This window comes from Gracilinanus agilis, chromosome 4 (genome assembly GCF_016433145.1).
Source record: "Gracilinanus agilis isolate LMUSP501 chromosome 4, AgileGrace, whole genome shotgun sequence".
NCBI lineage: Eukaryota > Metazoa > Chordata > Mammalia > Didelphimorphia > Didelphidae > Gracilinanus > Gracilinanus agilis.
In genome coordinates this window covers 382,827,769-382,849,683 of record NC_058133.1, presented here as the reverse complement: position 1 = coordinate 382,849,683, position 21,915 = coordinate 382,827,769, and the positions used below count along the sequence as shown (strand labels likewise).

Here is a 21,915-nt window from a genome sequence, read left to right as displayed (position 1 = left end):
ACTGATGCAGAGCGAAAGGAGCAGAGCCAGAAGAACTCTGTACACAGAGACTGATATACTGTGGTAAAATTGAATGTAATGGACCTCTGTACCAGCAGCAATGCAATGACCCAGGACAATTCTGAGGGACTTATGGTAAAGATGCTGCCCACATTCAGAGGAAGGACTGCAGAAGAGGAAACATATAAGAAAAACAACTGCTTGAACGCATGGGTCAGGGTGGACATGACTGAGGGTGTAGACTCGAAACTACCACACCAATGCAACTACCAACAATTGGGAAATTGGGCTTGTTCAAGGACACATGACAAAACTAGTGGAAATGCGCATCGGCCATGGAGGGGGAAGTGCGGGGGTGGGGGTGGGGTGAAGGGGAAAGGAGGAGCATGAATCAGGTAACCATGTTAAAAATGAATATTAATAAATGTTAAAAAAAAAAAAGAGTGAGGGAGACTTGCACAGGAGCAAAATACAGTTAATGCTGTTGTAAATATATATATAGATCAAGTAAAAAAAAAAATTCCTCATTTCAACCTCTACACACTGTAATGCAGGAATGCTGAACTTATTGTTGTTCTTCACACACAACTGTGATGTCCCATCGCCATTTGTTTGCTTGGCTTGGCATTCAAGATGTGAATGTACTTCTGCCCCATTTCTATCTCTTTGAATCTCCTGTTTTCTTCATTACTCAGCTCAGTTTCACCAAACACATGAGGCTTTTTCTGTTACTGCCAGCTGCAAGTGACTTCCCTTCAGGGTTACCTGGTATTCATTCGTATGTGTTCTGTGTAGACCTATATTTGTCTTTGCAGTTAGGCTGAACAGTGGGTAGACCTCTGGGTCTAAGGTCAGGAGGATCTGAGTTCAAATCTAGCTTTAGATACTAGCTGTGTGACCCTGGAAAAGTCACTTGACCTTTGTCCACGTTAGGTTCCTCAACTATAAAATGGGGAGGATAATAGCACTTGCCTCTCAGGCTTGTTGTGAAGATTAAATGAGATGTTAATAATATGCTTGGCACAGTGTTTGGCACTTGATAGGCTTTTTCTTTCCTTTGTTGTCTCCCCTCTTAAAACCTAAAGTCTTTAGGTCAGGGAATATTTTGCTTTTGTCTTTGTATCTCCACTTCTTTTTACAATGTCTTGTACATACTAAATACTTGAGAAATGCTTGTTGATTGGATGATTAAGAAAAGGCTATTTTTATGTAACTCAGAATAATTGATTATTATTTGGGGAACGCAATTTCTTATGTGAGCTTCACAAAGTTTGCAAAATGAAGGAAAGGGAAGTTCACTTTTGAGCTCTACAACTTGGTCATTATTAAATTCAGAAAAGCAATTTTTCCTCTGTACTGTAATCACAACAGTTGTATATGATTTCTGATTTTTTTTTTATTTGTAGGATGGAGTGGAATTGTGCATGTTTATGCAAAACACCTTAACAAGATTTATGAGGTAGTATCTTTTCCTTTGTTCTGGGTTTGCCAGAATAACTCTCTGAAACTCCTCTGCTAGCCTTAATTAAAAATGAATTTATTGGGCAGCTGGGTAGCTCAGTGGATTGAGAGCCAGGCCTAGAGATGGGAGGTCCTAGGTTCAAATCCGGCCTCAGATACTTCCCAGCTGTGTGACCCTGGGCAAGTCACTTGACCCCCATTGCCTACCCTTACCACTCTTCCACCTATAAGTCAATACACAGAAGTTAAGGATTTAAAATAAAAAATAAAAAAAAAATAAAGTTTAAAAAAAAATGAATTTATCATTGAAAATAATAATGCTAGCAATGTACTATTCTCTTTTGGTGGACTTGACTGTCATTGATATGGGTAATGTGCGAGCAGATAGTCCATATGCCAGCAAATGTTTGAGCACCTGTTGTGTGCTGGGACTTTGCTAAGATTTGAGGAATGTTGTATAAGGCATATTTACTTTGAACCTCAAACACTTTGTAGAGTAGGGATATGAGAGGGGATAAGCTAAGTAAAGATAAAGCAGTATTTACACAGGAGATGCCACAAGGCAGTTCCAGAACTGGACCATTAGTTGTGTAAGTGAGTGGCTATGAGGAGGAAGGAGAGCGTGATATGGTGGTGTGAGAATGCTTTGCAAAGAGAAGACACATGATTGAGCACAGCCTTGGGTAGGACTTGCATCAGTGAGGAGGCAAGTATGAAGAGGCAAGTAGCCTGGCACTGTACATTTTGGGATGCAAACTCTGCCTGAGCTCATTATTCTTTTCTCTCTCCTGAGTGTAATGAAACAAGATTATGGAAATTCATCATGCTTATTATCTATATTTATCAAACCCATTTAATTTGCTAGATATATACTTGATAGCTTTAGTACCTAAATCTTTCTACATAGAATAGTTATATCTTCATATTTTGCTTTTTCCTCAGAGCTGTCACCTCCACCTCCCACTTTTGACTTTTCCTGAGAAAAATGTGTAAAAGACTTCTTTTTGTTATTTTTTTTCTTTTTGGTTAAAAATTATTTTTTATTATCTCTTTCCCCTATTAGTCTATTATTTGGGGATTTTCTATATATTTTTGATAGGTTTTAAACACTATATATGATAAACTATTTTCAAAACATTTTTCTACTGCAATTTAAACAACTTATACTTTTTTTGGTAGATAATTAAATGGCTTGTTTTATTTCAAGACCATAGCTGTCACCTGACATTAGCCCATGAGCCACTGTCATGAGTAGTAGTAATATATTTGTTAAGGGCTTTCACAACAAAACAGATATATGGAGCTCACACTTACACAGTTCTATTCAGGTTCTTGAATGCTGGTTGATTTTTTTTTTTTTTTTGACTCTCTTTAAGATTATAGAATGTGGACAGGAATAATGGGACTCCTTCATACCCATATGTAATTTTTTTTCCTGGATGACTGAAGTCTCAGGGACAGCTGAAACTAAGTCCTAATTTTTGTTCACATCCAGTGCTTTGGACATTTGAGGTGGATTTTAAATCCCATGTATTGAAAGTTCTATTCACTTGAGTTCTGAATTGAATGATTAGTGTTGGGCTGTGGTACTTGATAAAAGATGAGCATTTTGTAAAAGAATTATTGTCTATTTGTACAATGAATTTTTCTTTCTCAGTTCCTTGTGTGCCTTCTTCCAGTTTGCTATTTCAGGACTCAAATGTCTCTGGAAGTAAGCATAAAAGTTGCTCCATATGCTCAATCACGGAGGCATTTTGGGACAGTGATTATAGTAATTTTAGTATGAATTATAAGTTGTATTTTCTCCCTTTTCCCCCTTTTCCATGGCCACTGCCATTCAAAATGAAAGCCCAAGGTTTCATTGTCTTTTTTTGGAGGTTGTTTCTGATTATAACATATTATAATAATTTAGCTCTTTCATTGAATATTTTCATATATCGTTGCAGGACTTGTGAATTGATATTCAGAAGTATAAAACACTTAATAATACTCTGTTGTTTTTCTTTAATATGTAGGCTGCCTTTAATAAGTGTTGCTTTGGTTCAAGGAAGAGCAATGGGTGGAGGAGCAGAATTTACCACAGCATGTGATTTCAGGTACAATAAAAATTGTATTATTTCTTACACAGATATGCATCCATATTCTGAGATGATTGGCAGTGTCTTTTATGTTACTAAGCATAGTTATGTTTCAGGGAACAATTTTGTTTTGTCAGATATCATTTGAAGAATACATTTATATATTTTACTAATCATATTCCTTAATTGGTTACTTTTATTATTTAAGTGCCATTGAAAAATTATTATTTGTGTAAATTCATATCCATCTTGGCAAAAATTCAAGTAGCCCTTTGGGAAAGGGTGATAAATAAAGATGTGAAAATTCAACTCCAGGTTTAGCATATTTCACACCAGTTACTTAAGAAACAGTTACTTAAGAAAAAGTAAAATAAGATTAAAATGGGCAGAAACAGCCATCTCACTAGCAAGAGTGACATGTGCTGTGATTCCTAAATTTTTGCAGTGCTGTGGTAAAGGACTTTAAGGATCTTTTTTGGGAGAACAGAGAAGTTGGGTAAGAATGTGCCCTTTTCAAAGATGGGAGACTACAGATATTGAACAGATTAAACTCAAATGAAAATGAGGCCACTAAATTGTACTCAGAGATACCTAAAGACCACATAATGATTTAGAATACCACATATTAACAATATCTGTATTCTGATATATTTTTATATATGCTGTTAAATATTTCACAATTACATTTTAATCTGGTTCAGTAGTAACTACTTGACACCTCTGGTATCATTATTTATCATCAGATTTCATCGATGTATCTGTTAGTTTTGCAGAACTTTTTATTTCTTTTTTTTTCCCCCTTTTATTCTTCATGATAGGGGATGGAATGTAAAAAAATATATCAATAAAATTGTTTTTAAGGCATGTGGTATTATATTAAAGACATTTCATTGGGATAAACAACATTAAACTACAAAGTTCTCTTTTATGTTTAAAAAATTTTTGAAATTGACATTTGATAATGCTGAATTTTAAATGATCTGAATATATTTGCCCCAAAACATACACAAGCCCGATGCCTTAACACTAGGTATGATGTTCTTTACTCAGATGCCTTAATGTCTTAGTCACAGCTGTTTAAATACATTTCTTGGAGCCTTGTTGTAACATTTGTATGGAATCCATGAGATACACGCCTAAATTCCTATGAAACTCATGCTGCTCCCCTAATGAAGGACCTTTTAAATCACAACTCTGCATAACCAGTACTCTTCCAGTAGAGCGAGTTTAGTCCTTGACAACAGTTTTCCAAATAATTTTTTGCTTTTCATTCCCCTGTGCTCAGACTCTGGTATACCAACTATTTGAATCTTGATAATAGACATTAATACTCAAGCTCTTCTTACCCCTACCTTTGATTTTAAAATTGCCTTATGTGTTTACTTCTGCCTTTGATCCTATACTTCATTAATTTCTCTTTCAAAATGTTTCCTTCTTATTGAAAAACGGGTCATTACCTGAATTTCTTAGGGCTTTCCACGGTATCATCATCTTGACAGCCAATCCTTGTCCTTGAATTCACTGTGTTGCTCCTGTCCCTGTCTATCAATTGCCCTCCAGTGGCAGCTTATAGTACTTTTCCGCCTATACTGTAGATTGATCCTAGGTATTCTGGAAATAAATAGTTTCTTGAAACTAAAATCTTGTTTCAGCTGCCTACCCACTTACTTTGAGCAACTGATGAGCTTACTGTTTCCCAGAAGAGAACACAATTTTATAGACTTAGGCATAGGAACTCAAAGAAGAATGATAGAGTTAGCTCACATATATAGATGATACTTTATAATTTACAAAAACATTTCCCCTAAAATAACCCGATAAGATAGACAGTATAAGTATTATTATCCTAGTTTTACAGATATGGAAGATTGAGAAGTTACTTGACTTGCTCACTGTCACAGAGCTAGTGTCAAAACTCAAATCCGCTATTCTTGCCAAGATGCCATAAACAGCCATAAAGGCAGAGAAGAACCAACAGCTTTGTGTCTCACCTCCTAGTCTTAATCTGGCTTGTGTGCCTCTTTTGCTTCTTAGAGTTCAGGGGCTCTAGAAGGCCTGCCTAGGTCACAGTGGTGACTATTCCTGCTATGTCAGCCTAGCAACTGTCTCACAGGCTAACTGCCTTAAACTGAGGGATTCTTCATTAATTTTCTTCCCAGATAGGTAACACCATTCTACAAGAACAGTCTATCCCCACACCTTTTTAAGCTTCTCTGTGTCTGTGGCTAGTGTCTCCCAGAATTGAGACTTCTGGATCAAAGATTCAGAAGGGTTTGGTGGCATTTTGGACTATGATCACTTTATCTTTTGACTTAGGGCATGGTTTGGAAATAGACATCCTGTACACTCAGTCCTAGATAGGCTTAAATAATCTTTGCCAGTATTAGAAGTAGCATGACCTTGCCTAATATAATTTATAAGCAACTAGTTTGGAAATTAGCCAGTATCCTATCTTGGGGTGGGGGTTGAGTGTCAGCCACTGGGCCTTATATCATTGGTCCCAAATACCAGCTGTGTCCCTGCTTATTCCTAGGAAGGGCCCAGAACTTATTCTGTTGGAGGAGTCTTCATTTAGGCTCATATTGCCTAAGAAAACTCAATGAATGGCAAACTGGCTTTGATCATATTATTTACAAGCCAGCCATCAAACCAGTGACTATCCAGTAAAATTCATTTGGGCCTGGCCTAAAGGGGAAATTTACTTTCTCCATGATGACAGGACCATCCACATAACAGTTATTCCCCTTTCTGGGTCTACCTAATCATAATCTCATCCTTGGCATTGAAAACCATCAAATTCTGACTGTGCTAGAGTCACACTGAATATGTCATACTTTATACCCATGTTATTATGGACCCAAAGATTTTAGGGAAGCAGAACCAATTCATGGAAATTATAGAGAGGTAAACATAATAGTTCAGATCAAGAGAAAAGAACTTCTTTCAACTATTGAGGCAAGAATCTTTCCCAAGTATGTAATCTTGTTGTACCTCAGTTTTCCGACACCAATATTTTTAATTGTAACTGTTTATTTTAATTGTAACTATGGTCAAATCATTGGGTTTCATTTTCTTTATCTATAAAATTGGGATAATAATACTTGCATTATCTAGTGCACAGAATTGTTAAGAGAAGACACTCTGTAAACCGTAATTGCTCTATTATCTCCCAGAATGACAAATGAAAATAGTATAAAATATGGGAAGGGGTATATAGGGGCAGGGACAGGAAAGTATTATACATTTTCAAAATGTTATGTTATTTTTGCCAAAGGCCTATCTTCTAGCCTAAAACCTTCATTTTATCAGTGGTTTTTAGCATGTTAGCTTTATGCATATTCAGAATTCACAAAATCATTACAGTATATTACATACATTATTCTGAACTTAAATCACATGCCCATTGCAAAAGAGGATATTATACATTTTTTTAAAATATAGCATTTCTTTTTTAGATGGACTTTCTTTATGTAAGGATCTAAGTCCTCCTTACCCCTTTTAATCAGAAGGGATTATATGGAATTAAGTGCTGCTTATCACATAAAGTACGTACTCACTGCCTGGCAGTCTTGCCTAGGGGATGGAGGAAGGAGCTTAGTTGCAAACTAACAGCTGCCTAATAGACCAAATCTGCAGGACATGTCATCACTGTTCATCAATCTCATGTATTCTCTGTACTGACAAGAGCAGCACAGGGATTGACATGCTCATACTCAGTAGAATACAGATGTGCCACAAGAGCTCCTTATTCCATTCTCTAGAGCAGGGGTTGGCAACGTATGGCTCTTTCTGCAGGAGCCAGAGTCGATTTTTTTCCAGGCGCTGTTACAGGAGCGCACACTGTGAGCACTGTACAGCTCTCACGAAATTACATTTTAAAAAATGTAGCGTTTATGGCTCTCACGGCCAAAAAGGTTGCTGACCCCTGCTCTAGAGGTTCAGCAGCCAGGGTCAACCAGTACAACCTGGAGGGAAAAGGGGCGAGGGTGGAATCCTATACTACCATTACTGAGGTGTAGCAGGCATTTCAAAGCCTTATTTAGCTAGCTCTTAAAGCCTCCTCCCACACATTGAGGCATGAACCCCACAGGTTTGACAATTGCATACCAATATTAAATGTAGCATGAATCTTGTTTAAATACCTCCTCTTCCCCATATTCTAGGTATGGGAAGTATCTCCAAAGCCTATCTTTTGTGTATAGTGTTTGTATTGTTTACTTGGACCTATAGTTAATGCCCTTCCCATTTTAGTACCCTTTCCTATCTTTTCAAATAGGAAAGGAATCCATAACCTTTCTATGCCTTCTTTTTAAAAAACATTATGAATTGGAAAATCATTAACAAACATAAACTTTCCATATACAAATCGCAGAATACATAGAAGGGTGATAGTGTGACATGGTGGATAAAAACTGTCCTCAAAAACAGGAAGACCTAAATTTAATTTTAGTCTCTGATACATACTGCCTGTCTGATCCTGGACAAATTCATTAACATCTTAGTGCCCTAGGAACCTCTTTAAGGTTAAGTTATGGAGAAGTAAGTATGGAGTAAGTTGGTACCTGTTAGTACTTTATGCCAGTAAAATCATAGGTCCCATCCCCATTCCTATTAAATTTAACATGATAATGCCATAATTATCCTACTTGTCTTTGTCCCCTTTTGAACTTAGTAATATTCTCTTCCATGTGTTTTTTAAATGTTTCATTGACACTTTTCTTTTCTTCACATTACCATCTCACAAATAATAATGAAACAATAATAATAATAGCACTGTCTTGTAACAAAAGTGGCCAAGAAAAATCAATATGTATTGTAATGAAAACATACATCTCATTCTGTGCATCACCTTTCCATCAAGTGGGAGGCAGTTTTCATCATTAGCTTCCTAGAGTCTTGACTGCTTTGGACTGCTGCAATAGTCTTTCAAAGTTGATTTCCATTATAATATTGTGGTCTTTGTATACATAATTGTCCTACTTCTCCTTGTATAAATATGAAAAATGATAAAGGCTTGTGTAAATATATAAATTAGTATTTTAATTAAAGCCATGTTTATAGATAAAGTTATCAGACCACGGGCTTTTAAGCATTCAAAACTGCTGCCTCCATTTTGTTTCCTGTCTCCTGGAAGCGCCTACTCGCAAAGAGACACTTCCTCCTAACCCAGGAGATTTAAACCCTTCCCTGCGTCAAGACGTAAGCCTTCCCAAGCCCAAAAACCGGAAACGGAAACCCGTTGGACCACGGGAAATGTAGTTTGATACATTTCCCAAATTTCACTTTTACAATTCCCCGTGAGGTCCGGCAAAAAAAAAGGTTAGTCCTTTTTTCTTCGCTGGACCTGTAAAAATAAACAACTTCTAAATTTTTCAGGAATTTTGGGGATAAAAGAAATAGATGAACAAATGGTTAAAATTAGCCTCATTGACAAAAACCAATTTGGGGGGCTGTCCCCCACTAGCACAACAATGTACAATTTAAAACAATACATACAACTCAATTTCAACTCCCCATAGTTCAATCAACTGCACCCCAAAGTTCAAAGTTTGGTCTTCATGGTACAGTGAAGGCTTTTCAGACATCTTCATGGTGTCTTCACCAAAACAAGTTCGTCGTCTGGATTCTGGGGAAATGGCAAGATCCTTATCCTGAAATTATTCTCAAAAGAATTTAAACTTTACATTATAGATTACAAAACATACATTTTCTTCTAAGATTTTATATAATTCCCCGTGAAATTACTCCTAAAAGAGTTAAATATACATATATTTTTACATTATCGAATTTTAAAAACTTAACAGATATCCCCGTGAGGTAAATCTTAAACACACCTTTTTTCTAAAAAAAAAATACCTCAGGTCAGCTAAAGATGAGTGGCTGAGTCCTGGGGGTTATATGAAGTCAATTGGCAAAATAAAAAGAATAAAATTCAAGAAAAAAGAAGAAAACATTAACTTGTAAATGTAAAATGTGCAAAAATCTAGAGAAAATAAACTTAGACCTTTGAATGAAGGCCTAATTAAAGTGAATTCAGCAGTGTGCAATTACCCATCCAGGGCCAGGACTTAAGGAAAATGTCTCTCTCTGATCTGACTTATCATCAGCTTTTTAGGGAAGTGAGCCAAATAAATAACCAATCTTAGGTGCTTTCTAGGAATCTAAGTCGAGGGGACCCACGTCCTCTAAAGTTTTAGAAAAGACTGGGACTCCAGGACTCAAACCCCAATTTCCACGCCCTAAAGTATTGGCATAGAACTGCTATTTTGCAGATCTTAGTCAGTCAAGTCTCTGACCATGTGCTTTCTTTAGCACTATTAACGGCTTTTATATTCCCTTCTGGAATCAGAGAGGCATTTAATCACAGTCCTATAGGCTCAGGTATTTGCTGTAGAATCAGAAAAAAGATAAATAATGATTATATATATACTTCCAGTACAAGATGATAAAAGGGGAAAATCAATTTCTCTCATTAAAAAATGTTTTAAAAATCAAAAATATATATATAGCTTAGAATTAGAAGGGTTATGTTACCCAAAAATGAGACTTTCTGTTGGAGAAAGTGGGTTTTACAAAATAGCAGTTTCACAATGCACATTCAAATAGAGTACCATTATTTCCAATAGCACATTTTAAAACAATAAATAATGATGTTTAAAATCATATACTTGTTACAATCTGTAACCCTTGGCAAATGCTGTTATTGCTTCCATAGCAAAGAATATACAGGAGCTCCTTGACTCTCTGTATTTAAAAAAATCCTGGATAGGAATGCGTCTACCCATTTAAGGAAAATAATATCTCTTATAATAAAATATATAAGAGCTTTATCTTTTAAGACAACAATTCTTAAGGATTTAAAGTAAAAGGTAAAAAATATCTCTTGTAAAATTACAAGGTAATATTTAAAGCATGGAAAACTTTCAAGGTTCTTTGCAATTACCAAGACAGAATAAATTTTAAAAGACATGTGCTTCTATAAATCCAGTAGTATCAGATCAACAAGCTGGTCAAAACCTCTTACCAGTTCTAATAGATTTTTTTCATTATTTGGGAATTACAATAATATCATCACAGAATTAATCTAGCAGTCACAAACTTCATTAACTTAAAATGATTCAGCGCAACAGGAAAATCAACGAAATAAGCAAGATTAATTTACAAAAGTAATTAACAAAATACAGTAAGATACAGTCTTTTTAAAACAGAAATAAAGCTCATTCAGTTCCGAGGTTTTAAAAGTTCACCCCTGGTTCCAATTTAAGGTTCTTTTGATTGAGTTCTGCTGAGTTTAAGGGTTTTTTTTTTTCCCCCCAAGTTCAAAGTTCTTCCCCTGAGTTCAGTTTTTAATCACAAGCAAGTCTGAATAGGCCATTCGGCCAATTAAGGGTAAACGCTAGGTCCACGTGGTGTCGGGTCATTGTAGAAAATCCCACATGTAGAGCTTGTGTGGGTGGCTAAATTAGGTCTTTAGAGAAACACGTGGAAGGCTAGAAATAGGGAAAAAGGGGAATATACTACCCAAATGGTTTGCGGCAGAGCTGAAGCAGTCTCTGGAGGTCTCGGCAAGTCAGGACTGGGTTCCTTCCCGGAAATCTCAGGTTCTGGAACTCGGGGTTGAAGTGGAAGCGGCAGCACTGGGACTGGAACGCTGGCGGGCCTGTAGTCAGGAAGCGGTAGGAATGGAGATCAGCGGCAGAGACACACTAGCTGGACTCCGGCATTTTAGTTTAAAGCCAAAGGCCCGAATCGGCTGGCCTGACCTCCCTCCCAAGGTGGTTGGGCTGGACTGGCCGGCTGAGTCCCACTGGAGGCAAAAACGTGCTCTTGCTTTTAGCAAAAGCATGGCAAGGAAAGTCACTTTCCTTTTTTAAAAAAGTGTTCAAAAGAGCTGAGCCAGACGGCCAAAAAGCAGGCATGGCTATCGTTAGGCTATCTGGAAGATTGAGAGTTCGAATTTCGACCTTCTGGTTCGCCAAATTATAAATATGAAAAATGATAAAGGCTTGTGTAAATATATAAATTAGTATTTTAATTAAAGCCATGTTTATAGATAAAGTTATCAGACCACGCGCTTGTAAGCATTCAAAACTGCCGCCTCCATTTTGTTTCCTGTCTCCTGGAAGTGCCTACTCGCAAAGAAACACTTCCTCCTAACCCAGGAGATTTAAACCCTTCCCTGCGTCAAGACGTAAGCCTTCCCAAGCCCAAAAACCGGAAACGGAAACCCGTTGGACCACGGGAAATGTAGTTTGATACATTTCCCAAATTTCACTTTTACACTTGTTTATAAAATTCTTCCCAAGTTTCTCTGAATTTTCCCTTATTTTTCCATATGTATAATAATATTACATTATGTAATAATAATAGGTGGCATTGCTTTAAGGTTTACACAGTACTTTACATATGTTAATTCATTTGAGCCTCACAACAATCCTGTGAGAAAAGTGCTATTACTATTTTCTTTTAGCTCTTTTAAAGATGAGGAAACTGGAGATGTGAGATGTTAAGTGATTTGCTCAGTCACACAACTAAGTAAGTGTCTAAAGGCAGGTTTTGAACTTTTAAGTCTTTCTGAGTCCAGGTCCAATAGTCTTTCCTCTATACTACCTAGCTGCCAATACATTTGCACTTGGTAATTTGCTCAGCATTTCCTGGATCGATGGACACCTTTTTTAGTTTCCAGTTCTTTGCTACAACAGAGTATGCTATAAATATTAATATGGATCTTTTCCCTTCTAGATCTAGTAGTGGTATCACTGGGCCAGAGAATCTGCTCACTTTAGTGGATGTATATTCTAAGGTATTTTATAGAATAATTGTATTAATTCATTAAATTATTTTATGGAATAGTCGTACCATTTGTTGTACAAGCTCCATTGATTAATTTAGTTTGCAGGTCCTCCCAACAACTGTCATTTTCCTTTTTTTGCCATGTTTGCTAATCTGATGGATGTGGCATGGGACATTAGAGTTGTTCTGATTTGCATTTTTTTTTATTATTAGTGACTATTGGTACCTTGGATTTATTCCTTTGAAAATTGCCTATTTATATCCTTTGGCCACTAATCTACTGGAATTTTTCAGGTATTTTTGGTGAAAACACTTTAATAGTAATTAGTCAGTTGTTGCTTAATAGTTCAGGGATAAATATATATTCCACTTATAGATCATGCTATTTGGTAATACTAATGTCTTAGTAGTGGTTTAAAATCTAGGATCTCCCCTTTTTTATATTCTCCCTATAACCTAATGTGAACGAGGGGTTTTTTACTGACATTGTTGAAGGAATTCTGAAAGATTTGCAAGTTTAAGGAAAGATATGGAATATTTAATAAATTTTTAGGCCATAGAAATTTCATACATTTTAGGATTAAACTGCTGATGGCTAATATAGGATTCCAAGCAACCCTTATTAAGAGACTTTAAGTCTTTTGTGCCTATTGGCACATTTGTGGTAGGCAGACCTGGTTTCTTAGTTCCAACATGGGAATCACTCGTTCTGTTATTGGATTTGCCTGATTGAACCAAGATTGTTGATGTACCATATGTACAAAGCAGAAACTCGGGTTATAACTATCATGTTACTTGGGACAAAGATCATTTGAGTATTTCATATTGTTGTGTATAGATATTGCCATGAAAAACTGCTTTGGCTGATGCTACCAATGTGTGATATTGCAGCACAGACTCTTTATTTCTTGGCCAACCTTTTCTGTGTTGTTGTGATTAACTCACAGAGTAGTATGATGTTATAATGGATAATTGAATTCCTATTTTCTTCTAGAGGCCACTGAAGGATTTCAATGTAAAATGTACTCCCTTCCCCCCAAATAGATTTGTAGTGTGTAAATCATTGCAAAATGATTTTTTACATATTTCATATAACACATAGCAATTCTTTGAGCTTCCATAGGTTTCATTATGTTTGTTTGCATGGATAAGAACACAGGCTCAAAAAAGTTAAGTAACTTATTTATAGTCATTTAGCTATTAAGTGATTAACTAAGATTCAAACCCAGGTCTTAATAACTCCAAGTCTCAGACATTTTTCCACCACTCTATGCGTGAAGTCCCCTTAATATCCTGACCTATCTTCTCTGGATATAGCCAAATTTATTAGTTTCCATTTCCAACACTTTCTGTGGTAGAAGTCCATTTATTTAATTATTTCTGAAAATGCTGACCTGGATGAAGAGATCTGGTAGGAGCAACACCTGTTCTAATGGAGTAGGGCTGGGAGCCTATTTTGATTTCATCCGAAGTATAAAAGGCCAGCCTAAGGGTACTTAGTGTCATTTTCACTTGTATTCTTCCTGCCTCCCTGCTCTAATTGATTGTCTGTTGTGCTAATTCTGGAAGGAAAACTGAGTAGTATTTTATTTGAACTTTGTATCCTTCTAAATTAATTTTTAATTTACAATTTAGTAAAGTAGATTTTAATTATAGTGTTTGTTTCTTGAGTGCTTCATTGTAAGGACTTATTTTTAACCCTTACGCTGGCCCAGTTTTAGGCTTGAGCTGCAATAGTTGGAGTAGACATAGGCAGCTTCAAACACATGATCAGGTAATACATTTATAAAAAATTACTCATATTGGCTACAACTGGATGATTTAGATTTATGATTCTTAATGCTGAATAGAATGGAGATTTTTGCCCCCTATTCACTTACCTTGGGCTTCTGATTCGTTCTCATTGGTATGTGCCCCCTCATTGCCAAACTAGAAGAATAGTTTCTACCCATCCCAAACTCTCCTTTCTTCTTCTAGGATGACTGTTGGAAAAAAGCACATGCCAGTCTTTCAGATTCAGTTATTTAGACTTTCAGCCATAGTCCATGGGCAAACAGACATGGTGATAGAGAGTGATTGTACTGGTTAGGGTGATTTGTTCTTGAGTAAAGAAGTGGCAGAGACATCATCACCAAGCAGAGCCTCTTATTCCTTCGTTGCTCCCAACTGCTTTATCAATTTCACATTTTTGGAATAATGAAGATATCTATATGTGAATTTCTGGTGTGATGAGGCTAATTTGAAGAATAAGCCTTCTGAAGATGATGAAGCGCCAGAGGGCTCCCATAGGAAGATATCTGAGAAGGGCTCATATTCCCCAAGAACTTTTGTCTCTGAGATTAGTTAGCAACACTTGAGTTGAAACAGAAGAAATAGAGCATCTATCAAGAACTAACTCCATCAAATGCTTATGAGTCACCAGACTCTCAGAAAACTGTCCAAAAAAAATGCTCCTTTTCTGGATTCCCTCTCCCCTCCCAGTCTTCAAAGGATGACACTGAAGCCATCTTTTCTAAAGAAATCAGAACAGCAGGCCAAAATGAAAGCAGCCATAATGAAATGTCTCCCTTCAAGAAAATGAAAGCCATTGAGGACAAAAATTAATGCAAGTCATTGACTGCAAAAAAACTACTCAGAAGATTGAGCCTTCTCTGGAAAATTCCACAAACAGATCTGTTGACTCTACTACAACATCTACAAGGGGGAAGGTTCTGAAGATACTAAGAAACAAAAGAGTTGGAGAAGCACCCCAGAAAATTACTCTAGTCAGAAGATGATAATCTCTGGAAAAAACAGCGAATTTCACTTCTACACAGATGTTAGGATCAACCAGCAGCCAAAGAGGCAAACTTTTGAAGTACCTTCCATATCCAGCCTACGTGGGCATGGGTCCTACCCCCTGCCAAACCTTTCAGTTTGTTCCATGAAAGTAAAGGTCTTCTGAAGAAACAGCCTCTACTTCTCTACTTCTGTCCTTCTTGTATGGCAAATAGAAGTTTTCCATAAATGAATCCTAAATAGATTTCACTTGATGAGCAAGAAGGATAGCAAAAGTTTGTTAAACTTCAAACCTTTGATGCCTAAGTTAACAAATCCACAGACACCTATGTTTAAAATCGAACTATACTCAAGTACTGCAAGAGCACAACTGAATTTCAAGCAGAGAAGTTCAAGAAAATGCAATACAAATTCAAAGCATCAGAACTTGATTGTAGAATCTTTGAGGGTATATCCATCTTGTTCAAGAAACTTTCTCTTGCAAAACCACCTAACTGAGCAATTGGCTCTGACTTAGAGACTGAAGAAAAGAATACAGGAGCATGAGGTAAAATGGTCATCAGAACATCACTTTGGGGACTCATGTATCCACATTCAAAAAAGAAATTGTTGAAGTCTTAGTGCAGATCAAAGCATGCCATCTTCCACTATATTTCCTTCATGAGATTTCTTTTTCATGAGTGATATGTATCTATCACTACATGAGCAATATGGAAATATGTATTAATGAAAGTACAGGTATAACCTATGTCACACTATTCACTGCCATGGAGGGTGAGAGAAAAAAATTTGATTTTTTTAAGAATATTTTTCTATGGTTATATGATTCATAGTCACTGTCCCCCCCCCCTTTCCTCTCCCCTTGTGGAGCTGACAAGCAGTTCCACTGGGTTATATATGTATCATTGTTCAAAACCTATTTCCATGTTATTCATATTTGAAGTAGAGTGATCTTTAAACCTAAAAACACTAATCATATCCATATTGAACTACATAATCAATCATGTGTTTTTCTTCTGTGTTTCTGTTCCCCATGGTTCTTTCTCTCATAAGCCCCTCTGGATTGTTCTTGGTCACTGCATTGCTGCTGGTAGAAAAGTCTATTGCATTTGATTGTGCCACAATGTATCTGTCTCTGTGTCCAAAGTTCTGGTTCTGCTCCTTTCGCTCTACATCAGTTTCTGGAGGTCTTTCCAGTTCATATGGAATTCCTCCAGTTCATTATTACTTTCAGCACAATAATATTCCATCCCCAATATATACCACAGTTTATTGAGCCATTCCCCAATTGATGGACACCCCCTCATTTGAAAAATCTGATTTCTAAAATATCAGAAAACAATTGACAAAAATTGTTTCTACGTGTAACTGAAAATTTTTTTTAAACACATCATTTTGAGTTTTATTCTAGACCTTGTCCTACTAGGATGTCAGAAGATTCTGCAAGTATTCCAGAGAAGAAGCTTTTTACCTTTACTAAAAATTCTCTTTCCTGATTTAAAGAAGAAAGTTGAAGTATTTACTGGAGAAAATGAAGAAGAGCCAGCAGAAATCAGAACTTGCCCCATACCACACTATGGTGTGCCTTTAAAACCCCAGATCCCAAAAGGGAACCATGGAAATGAGCCTTTTGATTCCTGGGACAAAGAGTAGAAATTACAAAGAAAACAAAAGAGTTACTGAAGAATTGCCAAAGGTCAAATCACATTCCCTGACTCACCTTGACAATATCAGCCTGCCAGAAATGAAGGTAAAAAATCACCCAATGACAGAGTAAAGAGCTGCCTATGAAGCTCAGCTGGATGCAGCAATCCAAAGCCTAGCTGAAGCAGATTGCTTCTAAGCTAATCCAAAAGCTGTCATGCATCTGAAGCCTTTTGTTCCTCCAGAAAAGAAAACGAGCAAACCAAACAACTCCAAAGGATCTATCTGGAATTTTAGGAACAAGTGACTATAACTGAAACTCAGAAAGCCCAAAAGCTTAAGGGGGTGGCTAGACAATGGGAAGAGGAGGAGAAAAAAGAAGAATCAGCCAGATTGCCACAAGATTTAGTACATAAAGTGACTCCAGTTTACAGATACCAGAGTGTGATGGTAAAGCATGAATATATATATTCATATAAACATACCAGGATCTCCCAAATTTTCTAACAGAGTCTAATGTTAGGCCACAGCACAGTTTGAATGTGCCTTTTGGGAGGTGTAGGTACACCCCTCTACAAGTTAAAGGTCTTTTCATGCTTTACCACTAGGCTATGTGTAAACATTTCTACAGACTGTTTTAATTGTGCCTCACTCTTGAAGACCTTATTTTCATTTAGCCTCTCTAATATGCACAGAAACTTTTTATACTGAGCTTTGTTGTATCTAGCCAGGTAGTCAATAATGTGGGTCTTACTTTTTCTGTCATTTGAAGCATAATGTACAGCCTATTAAGCCCAGTCTTAAAAAAAAAAAAAACTTGAATAAAAAAATTATACTAGTTTGGCTAGTAGTTTACCAAAAGAAGGTGGTAAATCTATCATTAAATCTCCTCTTATTTACAATTAGTTGTAAGGATACTGGCAGAGGCTTTTGCTGGGGCTGCAGTTTGCTGGCACTTATCACAGCCCTTCACATAGTACCAGATGGATGTCATTGTCACCAGTCTGGCCAATACTTGTGAAAACAGATTAATTCCTAACTCTCTTCCCAGTAGCTTCACTATCTCTGTATACCTACATGACCCTTTTGCATTATCAGGATAGCATCATTCACCTGTTAAAATTATACAGACAGGGGGCAACTGGGTGGCTCAGTGGATTGAGAGCCAGGCCTAGATACGGGAGGTCATAGGTTCAAATCTGGCCTCAGACACTTCCCAGCTGTGTGACCCTGGGCAAGTCACTTGACCCCCATTGCCTACCCTTACCACTCTTCTGCCTTGGAGCCAATACACAGTACTGACTCCAAGACGGAAGGTAAGGGTTTGAAAAAAAAATTATACAGACAGTGTGCCTCTGTGAGAATGACTGGTGCTTCCTCTTCTACCAGACTCCACCTGTGTTTGTGGAAAGGAACCAGAAGCAAACTCCCCTGACATGAGTAATATTAGATTGGACTGCTCTTATAACTATCATCATTACTTGTTTTTGCACCGGAATAAACTTTAAGAACAACCAAAATTACAAATTTCAATGAATGCAAAAGCAAAACAAAAAACAGAAGCAAATATATCTTGGACACCACCCCTAATGATAAGATGTTGAAACAGAAAGGAGATCCATGACACATGCTCCGTCTCACATTAGTACTGCTGTCCCTCCCAGCCTCTCCTTCACTGTACTCGCTGGATCTTTTCATGACTAGTCATGCCCCGTGCCTTGCCCTATGCCATCCCACTCGCTCTTTGTCAGCATTCTGCTCTCTCCAAACCAAGACCAGACTGCCGTGTCCATCTCTGTGCCACACATCAGCCATCTCTCTGTTTCTCAGCACTTCATATCTGGGGCTACTCATAGCCTTCTCTGGCCAACCCCTGAGCTTCTTCCCTAGCAGTGAGTGTTAGGGAGAGGATTTCCTGCATGATGAATGGTAGTGTTTTTACTTTCCATAACATCCCAGTCACCTGCTTGCTGACATTTTAATACATGTCTACCCAAACTGCTGTGCAAATATCATCTGGTTCTGTCTCTTCTAGAGGTTTCCCTAGTTCCAGACTGAGACAAGGTGGGAGCTAGTAAATGTGTTACATTGAAGAAATGGGAGAACAGAAACAAATACCATGCATGGCATGGACTAGGTCATGAACTGCATGTGGCTAGGTAGCTCAGTGCATAGAGCACTGGACTTGGAGTCAGGAAGACCCCACTCCGTTCAAATCCTACCCGAGACACTTACTAGGTATGTGACTGGACAAATCATTTAATCTCTCTATGCCTCTTTTAGTAAAATTGGTTACCATAATAGAATTTACCTCTCAGGGTTGTTGTGAGGATCAAACTCTATGTAAAACAGTTTATAAACCCTAAAGTGCTATATAAATGCTAGCAGCTGAGCTCTTCAAAAGATGATGCTTTTATATTCTCAGTGCATTAATGTTTACTTACCAAGATACTCTTCCCTGATGCCTTTCTTTCAGAGCTTTACTTGTTCTAGTTGGCCCCCACTTGAGGCTTCAAAACATTTCTCCTGAGTGGGTAAATATGGCAAGGTGGTTCTTCTGTCTGTCCTCCACTTCCCAAGTTTCTCTTCCAATTTCTGGTTACCGGTGGACCTCCTCTTCTCTTCTCCTTATCCCAACTAAGAATCCCCACCTCGTACTCAGCCAGATTTATTTTCTTGTCTTTATACTGATGTTTTCCACTGTTAAAACTTATACCTACTGATATTTATTTATTTATTTAACAGCCTATGTAAGTTTTACCTGAAATGCCAAGCCAAGCGAATGATTTCTACATCTTTGCCATGCTCTGTTGTCCAGCAGACTGTGTGACTGAGGCCTTTGGCTGGGTGTCAGTTACATTTGCTCTAGGTTTTCTCATTTTTTCCCTGACTGACTTCTGGCCTTTTTGGCAAAGGTCTAAACCCTATTCCATTTCTCTAGTCAGCCATTTAGTTGTATTTTTAGACCCAGATAAATACTATGTTCCCACATGCTGAGTTAGTAGATGCATATGATAGCACTTAAATCCTTCTTGAAACTCTGGATCAGCACTGTTTCCCAGTAGCTTCCCAAAGATGCAACTCATTAATACAATCAATTAATGGATCATTATCCTGCCTTGCTGTTGGTATCAAAGTTGCCATGTCCTATTTCTTTCTTTCGTGTACTCACTGATTACAAGGTTCTAAGCCTTGAACCACATAAAGTTCTCTAATAAGGTACTTCCCTCCTCAATTTGTGGTCCTGCCTAGTAAAGGGCAACCCTAAAAGAAAAAGGCTACTCAGACTTGTGCATCTGCAAAGACTGTGTCTTCAAGGTCAATTCATAATAGTCAAGAAATGCCATTTTCCTTGGCTGAAAAGATAAAAATTCCCTTCTTTCCATCTCTGAAAAGGGGTTGGGGATTATACTTCTCTGGGAGTCATCACACTTACCTATGTCACCCTTTCCCAAGATAACTGGGCTAGGGTGTTAAGGTTAAATAAAAGCCCCACTTCTAGCAAACTTTCCTGTTGATGAGGGAATGAACTGAAGTGCGGAAAACATAGGAAATGGAACAGATAAAAATAGTCCTTGGACTGAACTTGTAGGATAGATCTTCACTATAGTCAGGTTGTAGTCTGGAGTCTTAAATTATGAGTTAATTTCTAAATCTAATGCTTGAGTGTAGTCACCAATTTGTGATGGACTCTCAATTTTTGAGGGCACATTTACAGTTTTGTAAGGAATTAAAACATGTAGACTGATATATGAGTAGCAGTGTTTTATGATCCTTCAGATACTTTAATAATTTAAGATATCCTTTATAATATTTCTTTTTAAAATAGTCATAATTACAAGTTACTGTTTTTCCACAGTAGTTCCACCATTAAGTTTTTAGGTAAATTGATTCAAGACAAATGTTTCAGTACATAAAGTACTTAATATAATTTTGTTTGTGTTTGAAGTTTATATCATATTCATACTTTAAATATGAAGCCTCTTTAGTAACTTTATTGTATGAATGTTATTACCTAATGAAGGGTATTAAAGCTGCAGTTCTGGGTATGTGGTAAGGTGGAAGAGTTAAGCTGAAGATTAACAAAGGCAGAAAGGTGATGAAGGTCTTTCAGTAAAAAAGACCTGTTGAATTTTGCCATGTTCCCACAAATGGAATATAACAACTGATTTTGATGTTAAAAGATTAGCTAGTAGAATGAAGATAGAAAGTTTTATCTGCTACCATTTTAGAAATAGCATGAGGAAAAGTGCAGCTCACAGGTCAGGGTATGGCATTTCAAGGTGGGAAATAATATGGATTCTGAAAACCCAGAGCCAGAGTAGCTTAATATTGAGTTGTAGAAACATTCCAAATAGTATCATGAATAACAGATGGTTTGGGAGCATTTGGAAAGGAAAGCAAAGGCTTATTACAAGCTAGCATATTTTATAAGAAAAATACTAACCTCATTTCCTTGTCAGGAATACTACATGATAATTCAGGGTAATGCTAAAGATATAGTAAATCAGAATTTCATGAAGACATTTGACAAAAGTCATATTAGTATTTTTATGGACCACTTAAGAAGATTTATGAACTAGATAATAGCATAGTAAATTTTTAACTGGTCAAAAAACTACCTAAGGAGTGTTAATTCACCAGTACAAACTCATTCATCTTTATGATGTACATACAATCTCTCCACATATTACTTCCTATCCCCACTATTTTGCCAGACCATCATCTGACTACATTATCTTGCCTTCCTTGAATCAATCCCTTAGTAAAGGGTTGCTACTCGATCCCCTCTTTTCTTCTTCCTATCACTCACTCACACCTTGCCAAATCCCAATTGTTGATTGCCCTCTCCCATCTACCTCCTTCTCTCCTACTTTAATGTTATTGAATGGAATTAGAAGGAGGCCCACAGTTGTGCTGTTCCATTACACACTTGTTACCTGATCTCAACTAGGCTCTTACTGCATGCAGCAAGGCAAGCCTTTCACGTTTTGTTAATTATTTTTCCCTTTTCCTACAGTCTGTCCAAACCTGTTCTCAGATCCCCAACACTATTCTATTGCCTTACTCTCTCAGCTGAGCTCTTTACCTCATACTTTACTAAAAAAATCAAGTCTATTTGCTTGTCCCCACTTCTTCCTCATCTGACATCTCTTCCTTG

The 21,915-nt window shown here is 37.1% G+C and overlaps 1 protein-coding gene across 2 annotated transcripts in view; it reads left to right on the top strand.

Moving 5' to 3' along the window:
* ECHDC1 (ethylmalonyl-CoA decarboxylase 1) overlaps positions 1-21,915 on the top strand; it is a 72,735-nt gene that overhangs the window by 32,497 nt on the left and 18,323 nt on the right. Inside the window, exons 4-5 of one of the 2 annotated variants that reach the window (XM_044676942.1) lie at positions 1,407-1,459; positions 3,477-3,557. In XM_044676942.1, coding sequence (XP_044532877.1) covers positions 1,407-1,459; positions 3,477-3,557 — 134 coding nt within the window. The remainder of the gene's footprint in view (positions 1-1,406; positions 1,460-3,476; positions 3,558-21,915) is intronic. The other variant, XM_044676943.1, reaches the window with a different exon arrangement.